Source organism: Ochlerotatus camptorhynchus, unplaced genomic scaffold, assembly GCF_037179485.1.
Source record: "Ochlerotatus camptorhynchus isolate MF236.1 unplaced genomic scaffold, CSIRO-AGI_Acam_v1.1 ptg000392l, whole genome shotgun sequence".
NCBI classification, from domain to species: Eukaryota; Metazoa; Arthropoda; class Insecta; order Diptera; family Culicidae; genus Ochlerotatus; species Ochlerotatus camptorhynchus.
Window position 1 is genome coordinate 655,346 of NW_027040879.1, and position 19,460 is coordinate 674,805.

The 19,460-nt window shown below is 44.0% G+C and overlaps 1 protein-coding gene across 1 annotated transcript; it reads right to left on the minus strand.

The window, feature by feature from the left end:
• Positions 1–6,234: 6,234 nt before the first annotated feature.
• Positions 6,235–8,736, minus strand: LOC135710591 (uncharacterized). The gene is made up of 2 exons (XM_065233199.1): positions 6,993–8,736; positions 6,235–6,872 (listed from the first exon to the last, which is right to left on the minus strand). Exons 1-2 carry the CDS (start codon positions 8,734–8,736, stop codon positions 6,235–6,237), a joined length of 2,382 nt encoding a protein of 793 aa, XP_065089271.1.
• Between the last annotated feature and the right edge of the window lie 10,724 nt (positions 8,737–19,460).

Genomic DNA, 19,460 nt, shown 5'->3' on the forward strand with positions numbered 1-19,460 from the left:
AATTGGATCATGGAATGTATTGACGTTAGCCCAGCAGGGTAAACTGGCACAACTCGCCAACGAGGCACGACGCATGCAGCTAGAAATCCTGGGACTGAGTGAAGTTCGTTGGCCAAACTTTGGAGAACACAAACTGCCGTCGGGACAGGTACTACTATACTCTGGTATTCGAGGTGAAAACGCTCCCCGCCATCGTGGAGTTGGTCTCCTACTTAGCGTCCAGGCAAGTGCTGCGCTCATCAAGTGGGAGCCTGTTAATGAGAGGATAATCGTTGCCAGATTTAGAACACGGTTTCGTAACCTTACCATAATCCAAGGTTATGCGCCAATCGATGCTGCCGAGCTACAGGACAAAGAGAATTTTTACAGTCAACTGAATGCCGTCGTGGATAAGGTTCCAAAGGGTGACATCAAGATCTACACTGGTGACTTCAATGCGAAGATCGGCTCCGACAACACGGACTATGAGCGTGTCATGGGACGCCATGGTCTCGGCGAAATGAGTGAGAACGGTGAGCTGTTTGCAGAATTTTGTGGCAATAACGACATGGTGATCGGGGGCTCGCTCTTCCCCCATCGGCCAGTGCATAAAGTCACGTGGGTTTCCCGTGATGGACATACCGAAAATCAGATCGACCACATCTGCATCAGCCGAAAATGGAGACGGAGCCTTCTTGATGTCCGGAATAAACACAGCGCCGACATCGCGTCTGACCATCACCTTCTGATCGGTGAAATCCACCTACGCATGGCGCGGATACAGCGACGGGAGGGGAGACTCGGACGGCGGTTCAACACACGCCGACTTGAAGATCCAGCGGTAAAAAGGTCTTTTGTTGAAGAACTTGAGACTCGAGCTGCGGACGTTCCAGAAGGTGGCAGCGTAGAAGAGCAATGAACGGCCATCAAGAATGCCTTTATAGAAACAAGCGAGAACAACTTGGGTGAGCTGCGCACTCAGAGGAAAGAGTGGATCACAGATGAAACCTGGCGGAAGATTGAGGAGCGTAGAGAAGCAAAAGCCGCGATAGAGCGGGCGAGAACCAGAGGAGCCTAGAACGAAGCCCGTCAACGGTTCTCGGCTCTAGAGAAGGAAGTCAAGCGCTCTTGCAGACGGGACAAGCAAGCGTGGGTGAACTCCCTGGCCGACGAAGGGGAGAAAGCCGCAAACACTGGCGATATACGCCTCCTCTACGATATCTCACGAAGCCTGAGTGGAGCAAGGATGAATCCGAGGATGCCAGTGAAGGACACGACTGGACAATTGCTTACCGACCCCACTGACCAGCTGAAACGCTGGTTTGAGCACTTCGAACAACTTCTTCAAGTTTCGACGGCCAACCAGCCATCAACATCTCGGCATGGCAATTCCGAGGCCCCATCACTGCAGGAGATTGAAGCAGCTATCCGAATCCAAGGGTCGATCGCATACCAGCAGAGATGCTCAAAGCTGACCCCATGCTATCCGCACAAATTATACATCAACTATTCTGTAATATCTGGGAAACCGCGACTTTTCCGGCCGACTGGATGCAGGGCATCTTAGTGAAGGTCCCAAAGAAGGGTGATCTGACTGTGTGCGACAATTGGCGAGGCATCATATTACTGTGTATTTTTCTCAAAGTTCTGTGCAAAGTTATCCTGAATCGGATACAGGAGAAGATCGACGTGACTCTCCGACGGCAGCAGGCAGGATTCCGTGCCGGAAGATCTTGTGTGGACCATATTGTCACGCTCTGCATCATCCTGGAGCAGGTCAATGAATTCCAAGAGTCCCTTTATTTGGTATTCATTGACTACAAAAAAGCTTTCGACCGTCTCAATCACGAGAATCTGTGGGGCGCCCTGAGACGCAAGGGATTCCCGGATAAAATCGTCAACCTCATCGAAGCGCAGTATGAGGCTTTCACGTGCAGAGTTCTGCATAACGGAGCCTTCTGCGATCCTATCCGGGTAGTCGCTGGTGTGAGACAAGGATGTATACTATCACCGCTACTGTTTCTCATCGTAATCGACGAGATCATGGTAGGTGCAATTGACCGTGTACCGAACCGTGGGCTACTTTGGCAGCCTATCACCATGGAGCATCTGAACGACTTCGATTTGGCTGATGATGTTGCTCTACTAGCACAACGGCGCTCTGATATGCAGAGTAAGCTCAATGACCTAGCCGAACGCTCCTCTGCGGCGGGTCTCACCATCAACGTCAACGTCAAATCGTTGGATATCAACACGGGCAACCCTTCCAACTTTACGGTAGCGGGGCAAGCAGTGGAGAAGGTCGAAAGTTTCCAATATCTTGGCAGCCAAATAGCGTCGGACGGTGGGACCAAGAGCGACATAGGTGCACGAATCAAGAAGGCTAGGGCTGCCTTTGCGAGTTTACGAAACGTATGGAGATCCAACCAGGTAAGTCAACGCACCAAAATCCGAATTTTCAACTCGAACGTGAAATCTGTGTTGTTATACGCCAGCGAGACGTGGTGTGTATCAGCGGAGAACACTCAAAAGCTGCAGGTCTTCATCAACCGATGCCTGCGGTATATAATTCGTGCCTGGTGGCCTCACAACTGGATCTTGAATGTCGAGCTCCATCGTCGATGTCATCAGAAGCCGATAGCAACAGAAATTCGAGAGCGAAAGTGGAGGTGGGTCGGCCACACACTTCGACGGGGCGGAAACAAAATCTGCAAGCAAGCGCTCGATTGGAATCCGGCAGGACATCGCAGCAGAGGCAGACCCAGGGGCTCATGGCGGCGGAGCCTCAATAAGGAAATTAAGCAAGTCGATAGGAATCTGACCTGGGCCCAGGTCAAGGCAAAAGTGAGCAGCCGCCCAGGATGGAAGTCTTTCACGTTGGCCTTTTGCACCGCTGGTGGTGCACAGGACCCTTAAGTAAGTAAGTATGGAGGCACGCTGCCATTAAGCTATCAGAGGATACTGTACGATATAAGTCTACTTTACTAAAATAAACAATCGGTTTTATTACATTAAGTGTAGATTTTTTTCCCGATATTATCTTAGTGGCCGAAATTTTACGTGGACAGGCTTTAAGTGTTAAGCATCGTCCAACTTTTCACTATCAGTTTGCAGGTATTTCTGCCCGCGAACGTATAACTTGTTGCAGTTGTAAAGCCGTCACTTTGTTGTAATAATAACAAAATTACTCAGTGGTTACCCTTCCAAAAAAAATACCAAATTGGATAACCACAAATTGCGTTTAATTTTTTTTTTACCTTCCATCGTCATGAACGTACGGTATGTGCCTCACGTAAATATATTCGAATCCGCCCGATGTACCCACTTGGAATGAGCACTGTCAATGGGTACCTGAGCGTATTTTGAGTATGAGGGTTAAGTGAGACAGCGGATTCTTGTTTCCGGGCTGAATTTCGATTGCTCAGCTGGAATATATTCACAAACTGGTTCGGTCTAATTTGGAGGCTTCTGAAGTATTCCGATCAATTTAATCGCAAAGCTCCCAGTCGTGATGCTCGATGATTCCGCTCAAAATCGTTGGCGGTGATGTTAGCCGCCGCCATCGATATGCACGGGACATGGCACACAGAGGTGAAATATAAAACTAGGAGGATGCTGTGGTTTGTGTGTTCTCTTTTCATGCGAATTGCTTGTGAGTTGGTGGTAGCTGAGGACAAAAAAAGGTCATCACAGTTCGCTCACGTTCACCGTTCGAAAATGCAATTGGCGTGCAATTTACGAGCTTCCGTGCGAGTTTTGACCCACGATTTTTTCGATCACATATCACAGCGTTAAAAATAAACATGATAGGGTACAGCGCTACTTCGTCACTATCGCCCATTTCCGTTCCATCAAGCAGAAAACATCAATAATATCAATGATTTCTCCATGCCCGCATCAATAATACGTTTCCTCCGATACGTTAGTTCAAAAGCCACAAAACAAAGCCTGTAGCACATTGAACGAATATTTTCACTCATTGTCCTCTAAAACAAAAGAACCGCTTAAGCCTAGTGCATCATTTTTTTTTGCTTTGCCTGCATCCGTAGGACGAATAAATGGCGTTTCAATGGGTTAGGACGGAACTTAAACTCGTAGGACGAATTTGGAATCAAGAACCAGTGTTAGCTTTTTAACAATATTTCAACAATTTGTGACTCTTTATCAATTGCAACGATACTTTTGGAAAGGTAAATTAATTTGGAAGCCATCTATAGTAGAATCATTCAATTTTTATAGGTCATATGCATTTGAAAAAGAGAGGAGTGAGTGAAGATTCTCATTTTTTTATATATATATAATGCTTTTATTTTTCCAGGCTCATATCAAGTGAAGATGCTCAGTTTTCATAGTTTTTGTTCGCTGTTGATTAGAGCTGAGACTTCAACTATCCGGATACTTCAGTTTTTTTTCTTCAATAAAATGACTTTCAGACAAATGGAATATCAATTAATTGGTATTCAGTATACAGAATATCATGCTTTCTAGTGTCCAATATTGTCGACCCCCTCCTTTCACGCAAAAATTAACATTTTGCCTACGAGATTTTTCAGTGAACTGAAAGGATAAGAAACGATCCGCTATGTTTTATGAAATTCGACATTTGCTATAGAAGTGAACAGTTGCAGAGTCGTCGTCAATGCGAATGGTTTCACCAATATTTAAACAAAGTTCAAATAAAGTCCGTAGGCCATAGTTAAGAGCAAGCATCAAAATCAATCAAGTGTGAAAAGTGTGATATTGATTTATTAGACTAGGATGTTACAAAATGGTAAGCCCTTCAAACTTTAAAAATTATCAGGTTTTTTGATGCCTTCAAATAATTGTTTTGAGTGTTACTTTTTTCGTAGATTTTCAATATATTTAACATATTCTGCAAAGTTGTTTGCCGTACAAAAATACATACTTTTGCTGAACATTTTAACATGCTATCTCTTAAAATTAAAATTAGACATTTGCAGGAGTTTTTTAGTTATTAAAAAACACCTAAAAGATCGCGTGCTGCCACATGTTTTTTATAATTTTTCGGCAGTAAAATAAGTATAGATTCAGAATCCTTCCTAGAATTTTGCGCCAATTTGCGCCGGAAATATTTATTTGAGAAGCAAATACCCCTAAAAATATCGATTATTTAAGAATAACTTTTTTGTTTCAAGAGATAATTAGTTACAATGTTGAGCAAAAGCATGTGTTTAAACATGCAAAATATAATTGTAAAAGCAACAAAAAATGTAGGATGCCTAGAAAATCAGTTATACTAAAAAAACATGATTTAAAGGGGCCTTTCTCGAAAAATTAAACATAACTCGCAATTTATAAAAGCTAGAAATTTTGGGTGTTCAGCAAAGTTGCTTAAAATAACATTTTCTAGAACTTTATTCAACACGTTAAGTCTCTATCTTAATCAGATAAAAATATTTTTTTAATCTCACTTTTAGGTAGATTAATCAGCAAACCTTGATGTAGACGGATTGCGGATGAAGCGGATTAACATATGCAAAACATTTTAAAACAAACTATACCCCTAAAATCAATGTTTGAGAAGCTATTAAAAAAGCGCACGAAAACGGCAAAAAGCAACACTGTGGTGTCTGATCTATTTTGGACAAATTATTTTTATCTAGATCAAACACTCCTATGGTTTTGACAGTTCGGATCACTGCTTATTTAAATCGGTCGTTTACGATTTTCGGACATAAGTTAGAATTAAGTGTTGTAAGAATCGTCCTGGTCGTTGAAGGCCGGGTGTTTTCTCACCTGTCGAGAGAAGTTCGTGTCCAGGCTATTTGTTGGGGAAGGAATTTCAGTTTATTCGCCAGGGGTTCCCTCAGCAAAAGACGGTACGAACTGACCTCTTTTTTGGACAATCATTTCAACGAGATTAACTATTTTTTTATTTTATTGAGGAAAACTTCTTACAAACTTGGAGACAAGTCAACTAACTTTTTCACTCTGAACAAATTTTTCACTCTTTTTTCACACCCGCTTGCTTCGATGGTTATTTTGTTGCTATGGTTACGCTCAGGGGTGGCCTGACGGTTGGCGGCGCGACGACTGCGATACCCGAGTAGAAAAGTTCGAACTGGCAGTGTTAGCAACATTCTCCGGGCCAGGAACCGAGCTGATTGCCTGGAGCAGCACAACCTTGCTTACAGGTCTTTTGTAGGTCGACTTTGATGTCCGCACTGCAACTGTTCTCACCTTTCCATCCGGTCCTTGGTAGATTTGGTAGATCTTCTCTACAACTCCTTTCGGTCAGCTTCCTCGGTGTAGCGATTCGTCCACTATCATCACTAGATCACCGACGTGATAATCGTGGTAATTCCTGCTGTCCGGCCACTTGCGGCTTCTGATCAACTCCGGACGGAACGAGGCTATCCACCTGCGCCAGAAACGATCCGCGTAAATCTGAGAATGCTTGTAGGCAGCACGACAGTTAAGATCTCGTTGATCAAAGTTATGGTCGAACTGGATTGAATTGTTTCGGCCGAGCAGCAACATGTTTGGAGTTATCGGTTCAGGGTCCATGGGGTCATCCGGAACGTGTGTCAAAGGTCTGTTGTTTACGGTGTTCATTGCCTCGCATAAAGCAGTACGCATCACCAAGTTCGTAGGGTGCCTATCCCGTAACATTGCACGAAGGGCAGTCTTCACAGAGCGTACTAAACGTTCCCAGCAACCTCCGAAATGAGGAGCACCAGGTGGAATAAACTTCCACTTAACACCTCTGATGCTCAGCGAATCTTCAATCTGCTGCTGATCCCGAGTTCTCACCAGTTTCTTCAGTTCAGCATCTGCACCAGTAAAGTTGGTACCGTTGTCGGTCATGATGCACTGTGGTAAGCCACGGATGGACATGAAGCAGCGGATGACCATTATGCAGCTGCCCGTGTCTAAAGATGGCACGACTTCAAGGTGTACAGCTCTTGATGTCATACACGTGAACAATACTACCCACCTCTTTTCAACACGACGACCAACTTTTACAGGCAACGGTCCAAAATAATCAATACATGTAAACGAGAACACGAACGGGGTTGTTCTTTCCGGTGGTAGGTTTCCCATTTGCGGAACGGTCGGTTTTGCTCTAAGCTCACGACATTTGACACAGGACATCGTGTACTTCTTTACCTGTGAGCGAATCTTCAGGATACGATGCCGTTCCTTGATATTGTTAACAACGGTCTCCATTCCTTGATGTGCGTTGGCGATATGGTACATACGAATCAGTAGAGTTGAAAACTGGTGGTTGTCAGGAAGAATCACAGTATTGTTCACTTCAAACGACTTTCCATCATCCTGCACACGACCTCGCATACGGATGATTCCGTTTTCCAGAAACGGCGAATATGTTTTCAAACGACTATTGCTTTTCACGAATCCGGTCTGCTTCAGACTGCGCAACTCTTCACAGAACATTTGCGACTGTACCTTCCTGTACCCGGCACTCTTAGCTTCATCCATGTCGTTCACGGAGATTGTCAAACATCTAGGCTTTTTACACATTGGCAGTGCTAAAATCTTTCGCATTTTCAGATAGTACGCAGTAGATCTAATCAAGCGATTGAAATCAGAGAACCTCTCAATATCGGGAAGGTCAATCAACTCAACTTCAACCACGGTACAACACATCGGATCCACGGAAACATCAGCAATCACTTCGGTATGGAAATTTATCAACTCAGACGAGGACATCTCTAGCGGTTCATTGTTCGGCCAATGGGCACTATCCCGATACAGAAAGTTAGCACCTTTCAACCATTCCTGCATACAACCAAACTTGGAGGACTTCGTAGCCAAATCAGCTACGTTCAGCTGTGATGGAACCCAATGCCACAGATCAACTCCATGACCGTTCTCCTTAATTTTCATGACACCAGAACCAACATATGCCGTAAGCTTCTGACTCGTCTTCAACCAACTCAAGCAGATTTTAGAATCGGTCCAGATGTACTGCATATTCACTTCTATTTTTAGTTCGTCTTGAACTACCTTCATCATTTGACTTGCAAGAACACACCCTTGAAGTTCAAGTCGTGGTACCGTCGATGATTTCAGTGGAGCAACTCTTGCCTTGGCATACACCAATACAACGTGTGACTTACCGTTTCGACGATGAACCATGTAAATCACACATGCAAAAGCCTTATCGCTTGCGTCACAGAAAGCATGCAGCTCAGCATCGGCAAAGGACGATACCTCCGGGAAGTAGCACCTCGCAACACGTATTTCTTCCAGCTTAGCAGTTTCGCTCAACCACTCCATCCATTTCGGGACCAGGCTATCAGGAATTTCGTCGTCCCATCCAGATTGCAACCACCACAGCTCTTGGAACATAATCTTCAGGTGTATCGTAATCGGACTGAGCAAACACAATGGATCGAAGATGCTCATCATAAACTTCAGCAGCTGCCGTTTAGTAGGCACCGTGCCACCAATACGGAAGTTCTCATCCAGTTTTGGAAAATCCAACGGGAACACAAATTCATCTGAAAGAAGATCCCACCTGATACCGAGTACACGAGTGTCACTTCCTTTCTTCTCGGCTACTAAAGAAGGGTCAAGCGAATCCAGAAGAGTTTCAGAGTTCGATGCAAATTTCACCAGTTTGAATCCTCCGTGATCATGTGCCTTCACCACTCGCTGCAACAGTTCAATGGCTTCTTCCTCCGTGTCCGCGCAATCAAAATAGTCATCGACGTAGTGTTGTTCTAGCACAGCTCGTTCAACGCCAGGGTGCTTTTCTTCCAGTTCCATTGCATTGAAGTTTTTGATGAATTGTGCCATCGAAGGAGAAGATATGTCCGCCACAAAAGCAATCTTCTTCTTCCTAGGAACTCATCGTTTCAGGATCGCAATCAATGCGGGAACGAAATCAAGACCTTTCAGTAGCAGATCGTTCAACGAAAATCCGTGAGATTTGGCCTTGGCGTCCATAACCAATCGGAACTTATCGGCAGTTACCACGCTGAAGTGAGGCAAATACCAGGTGTTCGGTGTTTCAGCAAGTTCTTCAGGCTCCAGTTTTCGAGCATATCCCTTCTCCACGTAGTCTTGGATCTTACTACAGTATTTCTCAGCGAAATCAGGATCGGAATCCATCTTCATCTCGGTGATTTGAAGTCGACGCAGTGCATGTGGCTTGCTATCCGGAAAAGCGAAGTTATTGTACTTGTAGATCTGTCCTACCTCAATGCGTTCTCCTCGTCGCGTGATTATACGTTTCATTATATCCAGTGCACGTTGATCTTCGTCTGGTATCTTCGGGGACTGACCAGTGATGCCAAAGTCTTCCACCTTGTACATCTGCTTCACCAGATCCGTTAGCTCGGTGTCATCGTCTTCAGAACACATCAGGAAAGCATGATGATCGTTTGATCCAGCAGCGTTCGGTTCAGTTACTCCGTGAATCGTCCAACCCAGATGGCACCGAGTCAACTGCAAACCGCTCAGTTAGTATTGCACCGTCTTCAGGGGTCCAATCAGACCAGCGTTGTTCGAACCAATCAGCATACAGGGACGAGCATCTTGTATCGCAGCCAGTTTATCCTCATCCAACATCGGGTACAACAGCTTTACTCTGTCAACGTCAAATTTAACCCGTGGCAAGTCGATGTTCTGCACCGTGCGAATATTGTTTGCCACGAACCATTTCGCTTGTTCCGGCGGTCCAGAGATTTGGAAAGATAACATCATCGAATGTTCCTCCTTGTGCGAAATGCCGTTAGTCCATCTATAATTCACGGAAGAGATCGGCCCTTGCATTCCAATCCTCGTCGGTACAGCAGCATCCATCATCGAGAGAGAAGAGCCTTCATCAAAAAGGGCAAACACTTCCTCGACGGCATTCGGACCACGAATCTTCACTTTTCCCACTCGGAGCAGTGTGTTGACGTTTTTACCGTTCACGTTACATACGTTCATCTGACTGTCTTGAGTATCCGGTCGCCGAGACGCAGTGGTCATTGGAAGTTCATCATTATGGACCAGTTCGTGATGATTCTTCTCACAGATCGAACACTTCTTCTTGGATTTACAGTTTCTTCTTGTGTGATCCGCGCTCAGACAGGTGTAAATAGCAGACCTTGCAATAATTAGCAGCAGACCGACGTAGAGCAACAGATAACTTGCGGAATTGCTCGCACTTCTCCAAACTAGCATGCGATCTTGACGAGCATAGCGGACACTTCGCTGTCTCTTCCGCCTCACGACTGTTGACGTTGAGAACAATCTGCTTCGGCTTCAGTGAGAAGTTTGATTTCTTGGCACTGAAGACAGGATTTAGACTTGCGAGTTGATTGTCCATCTCATCCTCCAACCAGCGAGAGAAAATGTTGAAGTCGATTACGACATCTTCCTTCATCAAAGCGGCCTTGTGTCGAACCCACATCTGCTTGCTGAATGCAGGCAGTTTTTCAGTCAGGTGTGAGATGAGTTCCGGATTCATCAAGTAATTATCCGCCTTGACATTCTGCATCGCAACCTTGGTTCCAATCACCGCGTTGTAGAAAACACGAAAGGACTCGATGTTTCCCTCCTTGATGCTCTCCAGGTTTCTCAGTGTTTCCAATCTATTCGCCACCACCCATTCCGTGTGTCCAAAGTTAGATTTCAGAATCCTCATGATCTGCTGTACATTATCAGGAGACGAAATCAATGATTCCACGGTCTTGCGCGCTTTACCTTGCTGCGACTTATTCAACCGCCTCAGGTTATCGCGATCGGTCAGCTTAAACTCTTCAGTGGACGTTTTGAATTCGCTCTCAAAAATCGTCCACTCCATTACGTCACCAGAAAACGAAGGCAGGTCTTTTACGTTTCGACTCTGCAACGCCTTGAAAGCCTGAGACAAGATTTCATTCACTCCTGGCTCAGGAGCAGTTACATGATTTCTAGCTCCAGGTTCGTGAAATAATGGTCGAGCCAATTGGTTAGACGGCTCAATGTTTGCATTATCTGTCTTAATTTTATCTGATTCAGACAGCCATTTGCAAACACGTCTCGATGTACTGGTGCACGCACTCGATCTGCTGGAGATGCTCAGTTCATTCTTCTTCGATTCGCGTTCATGCTTTCGCTTTAGGAATTCCACTTTCCTCTGTTCCGTCTTCAGCGCTAGATCTTGTTGAATCTGCAACGCAGCCAGTTGCTTTTCAGCCAGGATCCTGTCTCGTTCGATTGAAGCCTTTAGTTCTTCTTCCTCAATATGCTCCTCCAACAACAGGGCTCTGAGTTGGCTATCAGCTTCACTGGTTTTGGAAGACCGGCTTCTACTTGAACGTCGATCAGACGAGGGAGCTCCATTTGAACCACGGGAACTAGCGACAGATACCTTATCCGTGCGATTTTCATTTGAAACTAGAACGGACTCATCGTTCCTGGATTGCAGGTTCGATTGATCTTGCGGATTGCTGTTGATTGGAGGAGTTCGATACATGTTCGAATGACGTGGAAGGCCCACGAGAAAGTTTTCGAATCGTCTCGGTACTGCGCCCCGAGTTTCTCTATTGGAGCGGCGTAACTGCGGTTCCATATAAATTGTCGTTTGACATTCGAAGGACCAAAATGTAAGAATCGTTCTGGTCGTTGGCGGCCGGGTGTTTTCTCACCTGTCGAGAGAAGTTCGTGTCCAGGCTATTTGTTGGGGAAGGAATTTCAGTTTATTCGCCAGGGGTTCCCTCAGCAAAAGACGACACGAACTGACCACTTTTTTGGACAATAATTTCAACGAGATTAACTATTTTTTATTTTATTGAGGAAAACTTCTTACAAACTTGGAGACAAGTCAACTAACTTTTTCACTCTGAACAAATTTTTCACTCTTTTTTCACACCCGCTTGCTTCGATGGTTATTTTGTTGCTATGGTTACGCTCAGGGGTGGCCTGACGGCTGGCGGCGCGACGACTGCGATACCCGAGTAGAAAAGTTCGGACTGGCAGTGTTAGCAACAAGTGTCATGTCGGTTTGTCGGTGGTTTTAGTTTTTCATTACTTTTGTGTATTATTGCTGAATTAATGAGTTATTTGCATGAGTAATATTTATCGTAAACTACAACTTAATAATAATCGTAATAATTTAAAGAAAAACACTGCATAGAGGATTTTATTGGTAGCTTTGCTAACAAAACCACAGCAGCAACAACAACAACAACAACAGGAACAGCAACACGCTCATCATCACCATCATCGTCATCCCTATTGTCTTGCTTCAATCAGCTGACTACCGTTTCGTCCGAATCATCGGTCTTATCCTCCTCCAACAACAAAAACATCAGCATAACCAGCAGCAGCAGCAGCAGCAGCGCAGTGATCACTACCCATCTCCATCATCAGCATCATCTGCAAAGAAGACTAGGGGCTAGGCTGAAATTACATCCCGTAACCCTACCTTTTTTGAAGGAAGGCTAAAATATGATTATACATAGATTCTCAATTAAGTTATGTCAATATTTTTAGAAAAAATTTAAAAAGTATTTTTGTTTCAAAGCGGTCTGTAATGGTGAATTTTGCGTTGCAGATTATATCGACGGGAATAGAATAACATGGGATTTTTTCAATAAGGCAACAAATCGTCGAAAGCTCCCAAACATTGAAAATCTTGCACATTACCACTTACGCTAATCGATGAATAAGTGAGCACGCGTAGCAGAGGGTTAATGCATTGCAATCGGATCGATAGCAGATTAACTTTTGGTGGTCAGAAAGATACCTCACCGCCATCCAGCTTAAAAACGTCATTTAATTGGCTGCATACTTAACGACTACTGAAATCCTGTAACGGTGGTGATCAAAAAGCCGACATAAAAAGCAATCCACCAAAAAGCCACCCCACTCTCTAGACCGATTCTGTAACCAATCATTTCACGGCAGCGGTGAGGGAGGCAATTGCTATCACTACTCTGGTTGCTACCGGGTCCCCGGTGTTTCCGATGCGATGCGATGACAGGAAATGCGGCAACCCATTTATGATATTCCGCTTTCCTGGTGTTTTATCTAGCGAGTAGTGACACTACAGTATTGCGCTGCAAGAATGGCCAAAAGCGACTCGGTGCGACATCCATTATAATTCATGGGCGGCGGCAGGAAATTGTGCACACACTTGACTGCACGGTGCAATATTCTGACTGCTTTGAAACCTATATTGCATGCTCGGATGCGATGGAGGGCTGCAAATGGCTAATTATAATTTTACGCTTTAGCTTCTGACTCTGACCGCAATCCACCGTTAGCTCTCCACAGTGACGTTCTGATTGTTCGGTTTACGGATTTTTCTTTCACTAAATCCTGTGAAGATTTCCATGCGATCCTATTCAGATATGCTTCAATTCAGTAAACCTTGTTTCGATCCATGCAATCCTATATTTATCCTTCCATTCAATTCCACAAAGAGAATGTGAAAGCCTTCACATTTTCTACAGAAAGATTCAAACATATCAAACTGGTTCAGCAAATTCCACAACTTTACCTTTTTAACCTGTGCAAACAATTCCGGCCTATGCAAACCCGACGGTGACAGCTCTCAGGATGCCGAAATTTTGCACGCTTGGTCTCGTGTGTTTCCTCGCCAAGGGAATCCCCGAAATTCCGCGATTGTGTCATTCATGGTTGTTGCCCGTCGTTGGTGGTACCTCGCCAACCCCCCCCCCCCCCCCATAGTTGAAACGAGAGAATTCAAAATTATCAAAGCGGATTCACGCGATATGCACTGTTGGTATTAATTATTTTTATCTCGTTTCATGGTGCCACTTTGGAGCATTTGCAAGGGAAATTGCACAAGTCGTAAAAAAAGGCGAGAGATACCGCTGCAGAAATGGTCACGGGAACTGAACCGGGCCACTATTATCCTGGTGATTTCGAATTTATTGGGCACGATGGTGTCAACCGAGGACTGGACGATGCTGCTGGGTGCGCGGCAATAATGACGAGTTGGTAGCTGCAGCTACGTTCTGAGCAGCTTAATTTGTTTCGCAAGCTTTTAATGAATTTTGGTCGTTAAATCATGAAAAATATGAATCTGTTTCCCGATGCGACAGATTTATAATTGCGGGTTGAGTTTAAATTTTTAAGACAAACGAGAGTGCTATTTTTAACGGGTGGGTTCAGCGATCCGAAAATGAGCACGAGTGTTTTTGGGGCGATAGGCGTTGATGAGAAATAAACTTGGTCAGTGAATGTACGATGACATTTCCTACAACCTGCGTTGCCAGTAAAGTTGAATTTGTGTAATTGAAAAATGCACATAGTTGATTTAAAACAGTGTTGTTCGATATAAAAGCAACGTAGGCAGATTTTTATTCAAATGTCAAACTATGAAACGTTGTTACTTTGTTCTGTTATGATTAATTGAACTTTGCAGCTACACATATGGAATTCTTCGAAACACGTAAATTGCTCAAAGCAATAGCAAATTTGGAATCGAAAAGGTTGTGTCTTTAATTAGAATGCATTAGTTTTTGCAAACGTTTTGTTCTCAAATTGATGCTATCATGGTGCATTGTGTGCTCTCACATTTCATTTCATGTTTGATTATTAACTGGTAAACAACACCTTGCTACCTTGATATACAGCACCCTACTCAACAAGCGACTTGTTCCCACCTAAAAATTCATTGCCCTCAAACATGCACGAAGTTTTTTTATATTTACTTTTTTTAAATGGTCACAACTTTTATGAAGGTCCATCGACTTCTTCCAAGTTTTATAATAATTATTTTTACACGTTCACACAATTCGTCCACGATCTTAAAACATCTAAGTCTAAAACTTCAAGTAAGTTTTGAAGTCAAATCCTTTAGTTTTAAAAAATTTTCTGAACGTCTTAAATATTCCTGAGATTCTAAAAACTTCTTCTCCTGCAAAAATCTCTGAAGTTTTAAGAATTGCGGTTAATTTCTGCGTAATTTTTTGAAGTTCTTCGAAGTTTCAGAAAAATTGTAGAACTTCATCAAATATTGTGAAAAGTTAGCGAACTTAACATAAATTTAGCGAATTTTGTTGAAAAACAAAGAACTATGTTCAGTGATTTTCTTTAACACTCCGAATACGATGCCTCCGAAAAACGTGTAACGGCAAGCAGGCATAGCTTAGCCATTTCTTGATGAATTTTAAAAATTGAGGTATTTCTAGAATTCCTTAGTCGTCTACTTTTTCAAAATGCGAAAAGAGTCGTTACACGTTTTTTAAAGTGTGTTTATAGGTTTTACAAATGGCCTAAGATCTATAATCTACATAATTGGGCATAAATATTCATAATTAGTTAGAATACCTTCATGGTTTCTATAAATACATCCTGGAGACACCGGAATGGTCCTCCGGCAGATCCGGAACATCCGTAAAAGTGGTCAATCCAAGAAACTGAGCCTAGAGCTCCGTGTTGTTTTTAACATTGGGAACTGTGATATAAGACAGAATTTGTGGTCGTGACAAAAACATGGACCTGGATGGCCATAGGACCGTCTTTCGGAAGAAACAGAAAATCCGTAAAAGTGGTCCAGTGGTTTCTTATCTCACAGTGTTTAAAAATCTGTAGGATCAGTTTCACAGATTGACAAATTTACGGATGTTCCGGATCTTATGGACGACAGTCTAATGGCCATCCAGATCCATGTTTATGTCAAGACCATAAAATCTATCTTAAATCGCAGTTCCAAGAGTTTTCCAAAAAAATACGGTTTTTTCACAGTTTCATGAATGATCCACTTTTATGGATGATCCGGATGTTCTGGAGGACGGTCCAATGGCCATCCAGGTTCATGTTGATGTCTCGACCCTACATTCTTTCATATATCACAGTTCGAAGTGTTTTCGACCAAACTACGGAGCTCTAGAATCAGTATCATGGATGGACCACATTTACGGATCTTCCGGAAGACGGTCCCATGGTCATTCTGTTCCATGTTTATTTGAAGACCCCAAATTCATGGAACTCTCAGATCAATTTTATGGCTTGCTTGCTTGCAATCAGGCTAAGGCCTTGTTGTCTTCTGCTGTCCGAAGAAGTCGTCTCCACTCTACTCGATCCATGGCCACACTCCGCCAGCCTCGTAGTCTGCGAAGGGCCCACAGGTCGCCTTCTACTTGGTCGATCCACCTTGCCCGCTGCGCGCCTCTTCTTCTAGTTCCTGTTGGGGCGCTTTCGAGAACCATTTTCACTGGGTCGTCGTGCGACATTCTTACAACGTGCCCAACCCACCATAGTCGCCCAATTTTTGCAATGTGGACAATGGATGGTTCTCCCAGCAGCTGGTGCAATTCGTGGTTCATTCGCCTCCTCCACGTTCCATCATCCATGTGCACTTTACCGTAGATGGTACGCAACACCTTCCCTTCGAAAACACCAAGGGCGCGTTGGTCCTCTACGAGTATAGTCCAGGTCTCGTGGCCGTAGTGGACCACAGGTCTTATCAGCGTCTTGTAGACAGTCAACTTCGTGCGGTGGCGAATTTTATTTGACCGGAGCGTCCTCCGGAGTCCAAAGTAGGCACGATTCCCTGCCATAATGCGTCTTTGAATTTATCTGCTGGTATCATTTTCGGCGGTCACTATGAGCCCAAATACACGAACTCGTCGACCTCATTGATTTCGTCACCGTCAACCTGAACTCGGGGTGGGAGCCTAACATTGTCTTCCCTAGAACCTCTTCCATTAATGTATTTTGTCTTTGATGCGTTGATGGCAAGTCTAATCCACCTAGCTTCAGCCTTCAGTCTGATGTACGTTTCCGCCATCGTCTCAAAGTTCCGTGCCATGATTTCGATGTCATCGGCGAAGCCAAGAAGCTGGATAGACTTCCTGAAGATCGTGCCATTCGTGTCTATCGCAGCTCTTCTGATCACACCTTCTAACGCTATGTTGAGTAGCAGACACGAAAGGTACCCCCCTTCGAAATTCAAAGGGACTCGAGAGTGTCCCCGATACTCAAACAACGCAAATCAATCGTCGCCTTGACCAATCGTGTCAGTTTATTCGGATATCCATACCCGTGCATAATCTGCCATAGCTGATCTCGATCGATTGTGTCGTATGCGGATTTGAAGTCGATGAACAAATGATGCGTGGGCACGCTGTATTCGCGGCATTTGTGCAAAACCTGCAGAATCGTGAATATGAATTCATGAATCCCGCCTGGTATTGCCCCACGAACTCTCGTGCAAATAGTGACAGGCGGCGGCATAGAATTTGGGAGAGTACCTTGTAGGCAGCGCTCAGCAGTAGTGTGATCGCGCGGTAGTTGCAGCAATCCAACTTGTCGCCCTTTTTGTAGATTGGTGTCGACCTTCCATCCACTCCTCCGGTAATATCTTCTCCTACCAAATATTGGCAATTACCCAGTGCTTCACCACCGTATTTTAATAGCTCACTTGATAGTTGATCTTGACCACTTTAACGGATGTTCTGGATTATTCGAGGACCTTTCCGTTGTCTCCAGGATCCATATACAGGAACCATAACTGTATTCTGGCTAATTGTGAATATTTGTGCCCATTAATCTAAACTACAAATCATGCGCCACTTGCAAAACCCTATAAACACACCTTTAAAAAAAGTGTAGACGACTGTATTTTCAATCTTTTACAATCCCAATCATCTAAAGACCCTAGGAAAACTGTAAAAATTGTGGAAAACTTTATACAACTGGGAACCATTACAAAGGTCTGGAAAACTTAGTTGAATTTAAGGGAATTTTAATTAGCGGCTCCGGTGGTGTAGTGGTAAGCGTAATTACCTCTCACCCCAGCAGGCTTGGCTTCTATCCCAGTCGGCGCCGCCGGGATGTTCTGAGGCATAACATCTCTGATCACGCCTTCCTTCGGATGGGAAGTAAAGCCGTTGGACCCCGGTTCATGAGTTGATGAGTCGATAAGTTAGGGTCCAGGTGTCTCCCTGGCGTCGGTAGCATTGGTGCTCAGCACGGAAAACAAGATCGACGGCAAAACAAATCAAGGAAAACAAAAGGGAATTTTGATTATTTTTGTAGAAAAGGTAAAGTTCATAAAAGTTCATTTAACTACTGTGTTCAGAAAAGTTTAATGGATCTCACATATAATTTGGAAAATCCGTGCAAATTCTGGAAATGTTGATGAACTTCAGGGCCCTTTGAATAAATGCAGCTAAATTCATAAGAGTGAGTAGAACTTCATAGAACTTGAGCGAATAACGTAGAAATTCCAGAAACTTCATAAAATTTCATACACACTTAGAAATACCTAATTTTACACGTGGCGGAATCCATCTTTGACATAAAAGATGAGACGTAAACAAACATGTCATGTAAATTTGAGTGCTCCGAGACTGAAAAGTTCGTTGCTGGACGAAAATATCGCGTCTGTTAAGGCTAGTACTCGAAAAATATGTAAATTTTTTATCTGTTTGTCACTTTTTTATCCGTGGGTAAAAATTGATGAAAATCTGGGTAAATTTCATAACAATCGGTTCAGTGGTTAGTGAGATGTCATCGAAACTAGAAGAAAATTGCCAGAGAATTTTGCGCGCCGTCATGGAAAATCCGACTGCGACCATGAGATGGATCGGAAAACAACTGGGAATCACCCATACAACTGTGTCTCGGGTGGTAAAATCGTTTAAGGAGTCCCAGACGACCGAGCGGCGGGCTGGAAGTGGAAGAAAATCGAAGACAATTGACCCTGTGAAGGCCCGGAAGGTGTTGGATTATTTCAAGCGTAATCCGAACCTTTCGATTCGCGACGTGGCTCTGAAGGCAAAGTGTTCCGCCTGGTTCGTTCAGCAAACCATGAAACAAGCTGGGCTTCGTGTATTCAAGGTCCGGAAGGCACCGAACCGTCGTGATCAACACAACACGGCGGCCAAATTCCGCGCAAGGAAGCTGTATCGAGAGTGGTTAACGAAACCGATGTGTGTGGTTATGGATGACCTACATCAAGGCAGACGCAAAGCAGAATTCGGGGCTGGTGTTCTACGTTGCCAAATCACGGTTTGATGTTCCGGAAGACATAAGGAAGAAGAAAGTGAACAAATTCGCCAAAAAATACTTGCTCTGGCAGGCCATATGCCAATGCGGTAAACTGAGTAAACCGTATATCACAATGGGTACCATCAACAGCGAAATTTACCGCACCGAGTGCCTCCAGAAGCGTCTGTTGCCCTTCCTGCAGTCCCACGGAGGTGAGACATTAGTTTAGCATCATGCCATTACGTGCGATCGACGTTGGATTGGTACAGAGATTCGTCCGGTGGAAAGATTTTGGCCCATAATGAAGGCCAAAGTTCGAAAATCGTCCCAGGTGATTAAGAACGAGCTGGAGTTGAAGAAAGAATGAATGAAAGTGATCAAAAAGGTCGGCTCCACCATTGCACAAAATGTAATGAGGGGTCTTAAGTGGAAGGTGCGAGTTTTCAGCGATGGAAAGGAAATTGAATAAAGTAATTATGCTGAAACATAATCCATATGTATTAATTCATTCCCTGAAAGTTTCAAGAAAATCTGACTTAAAATAAATTTTT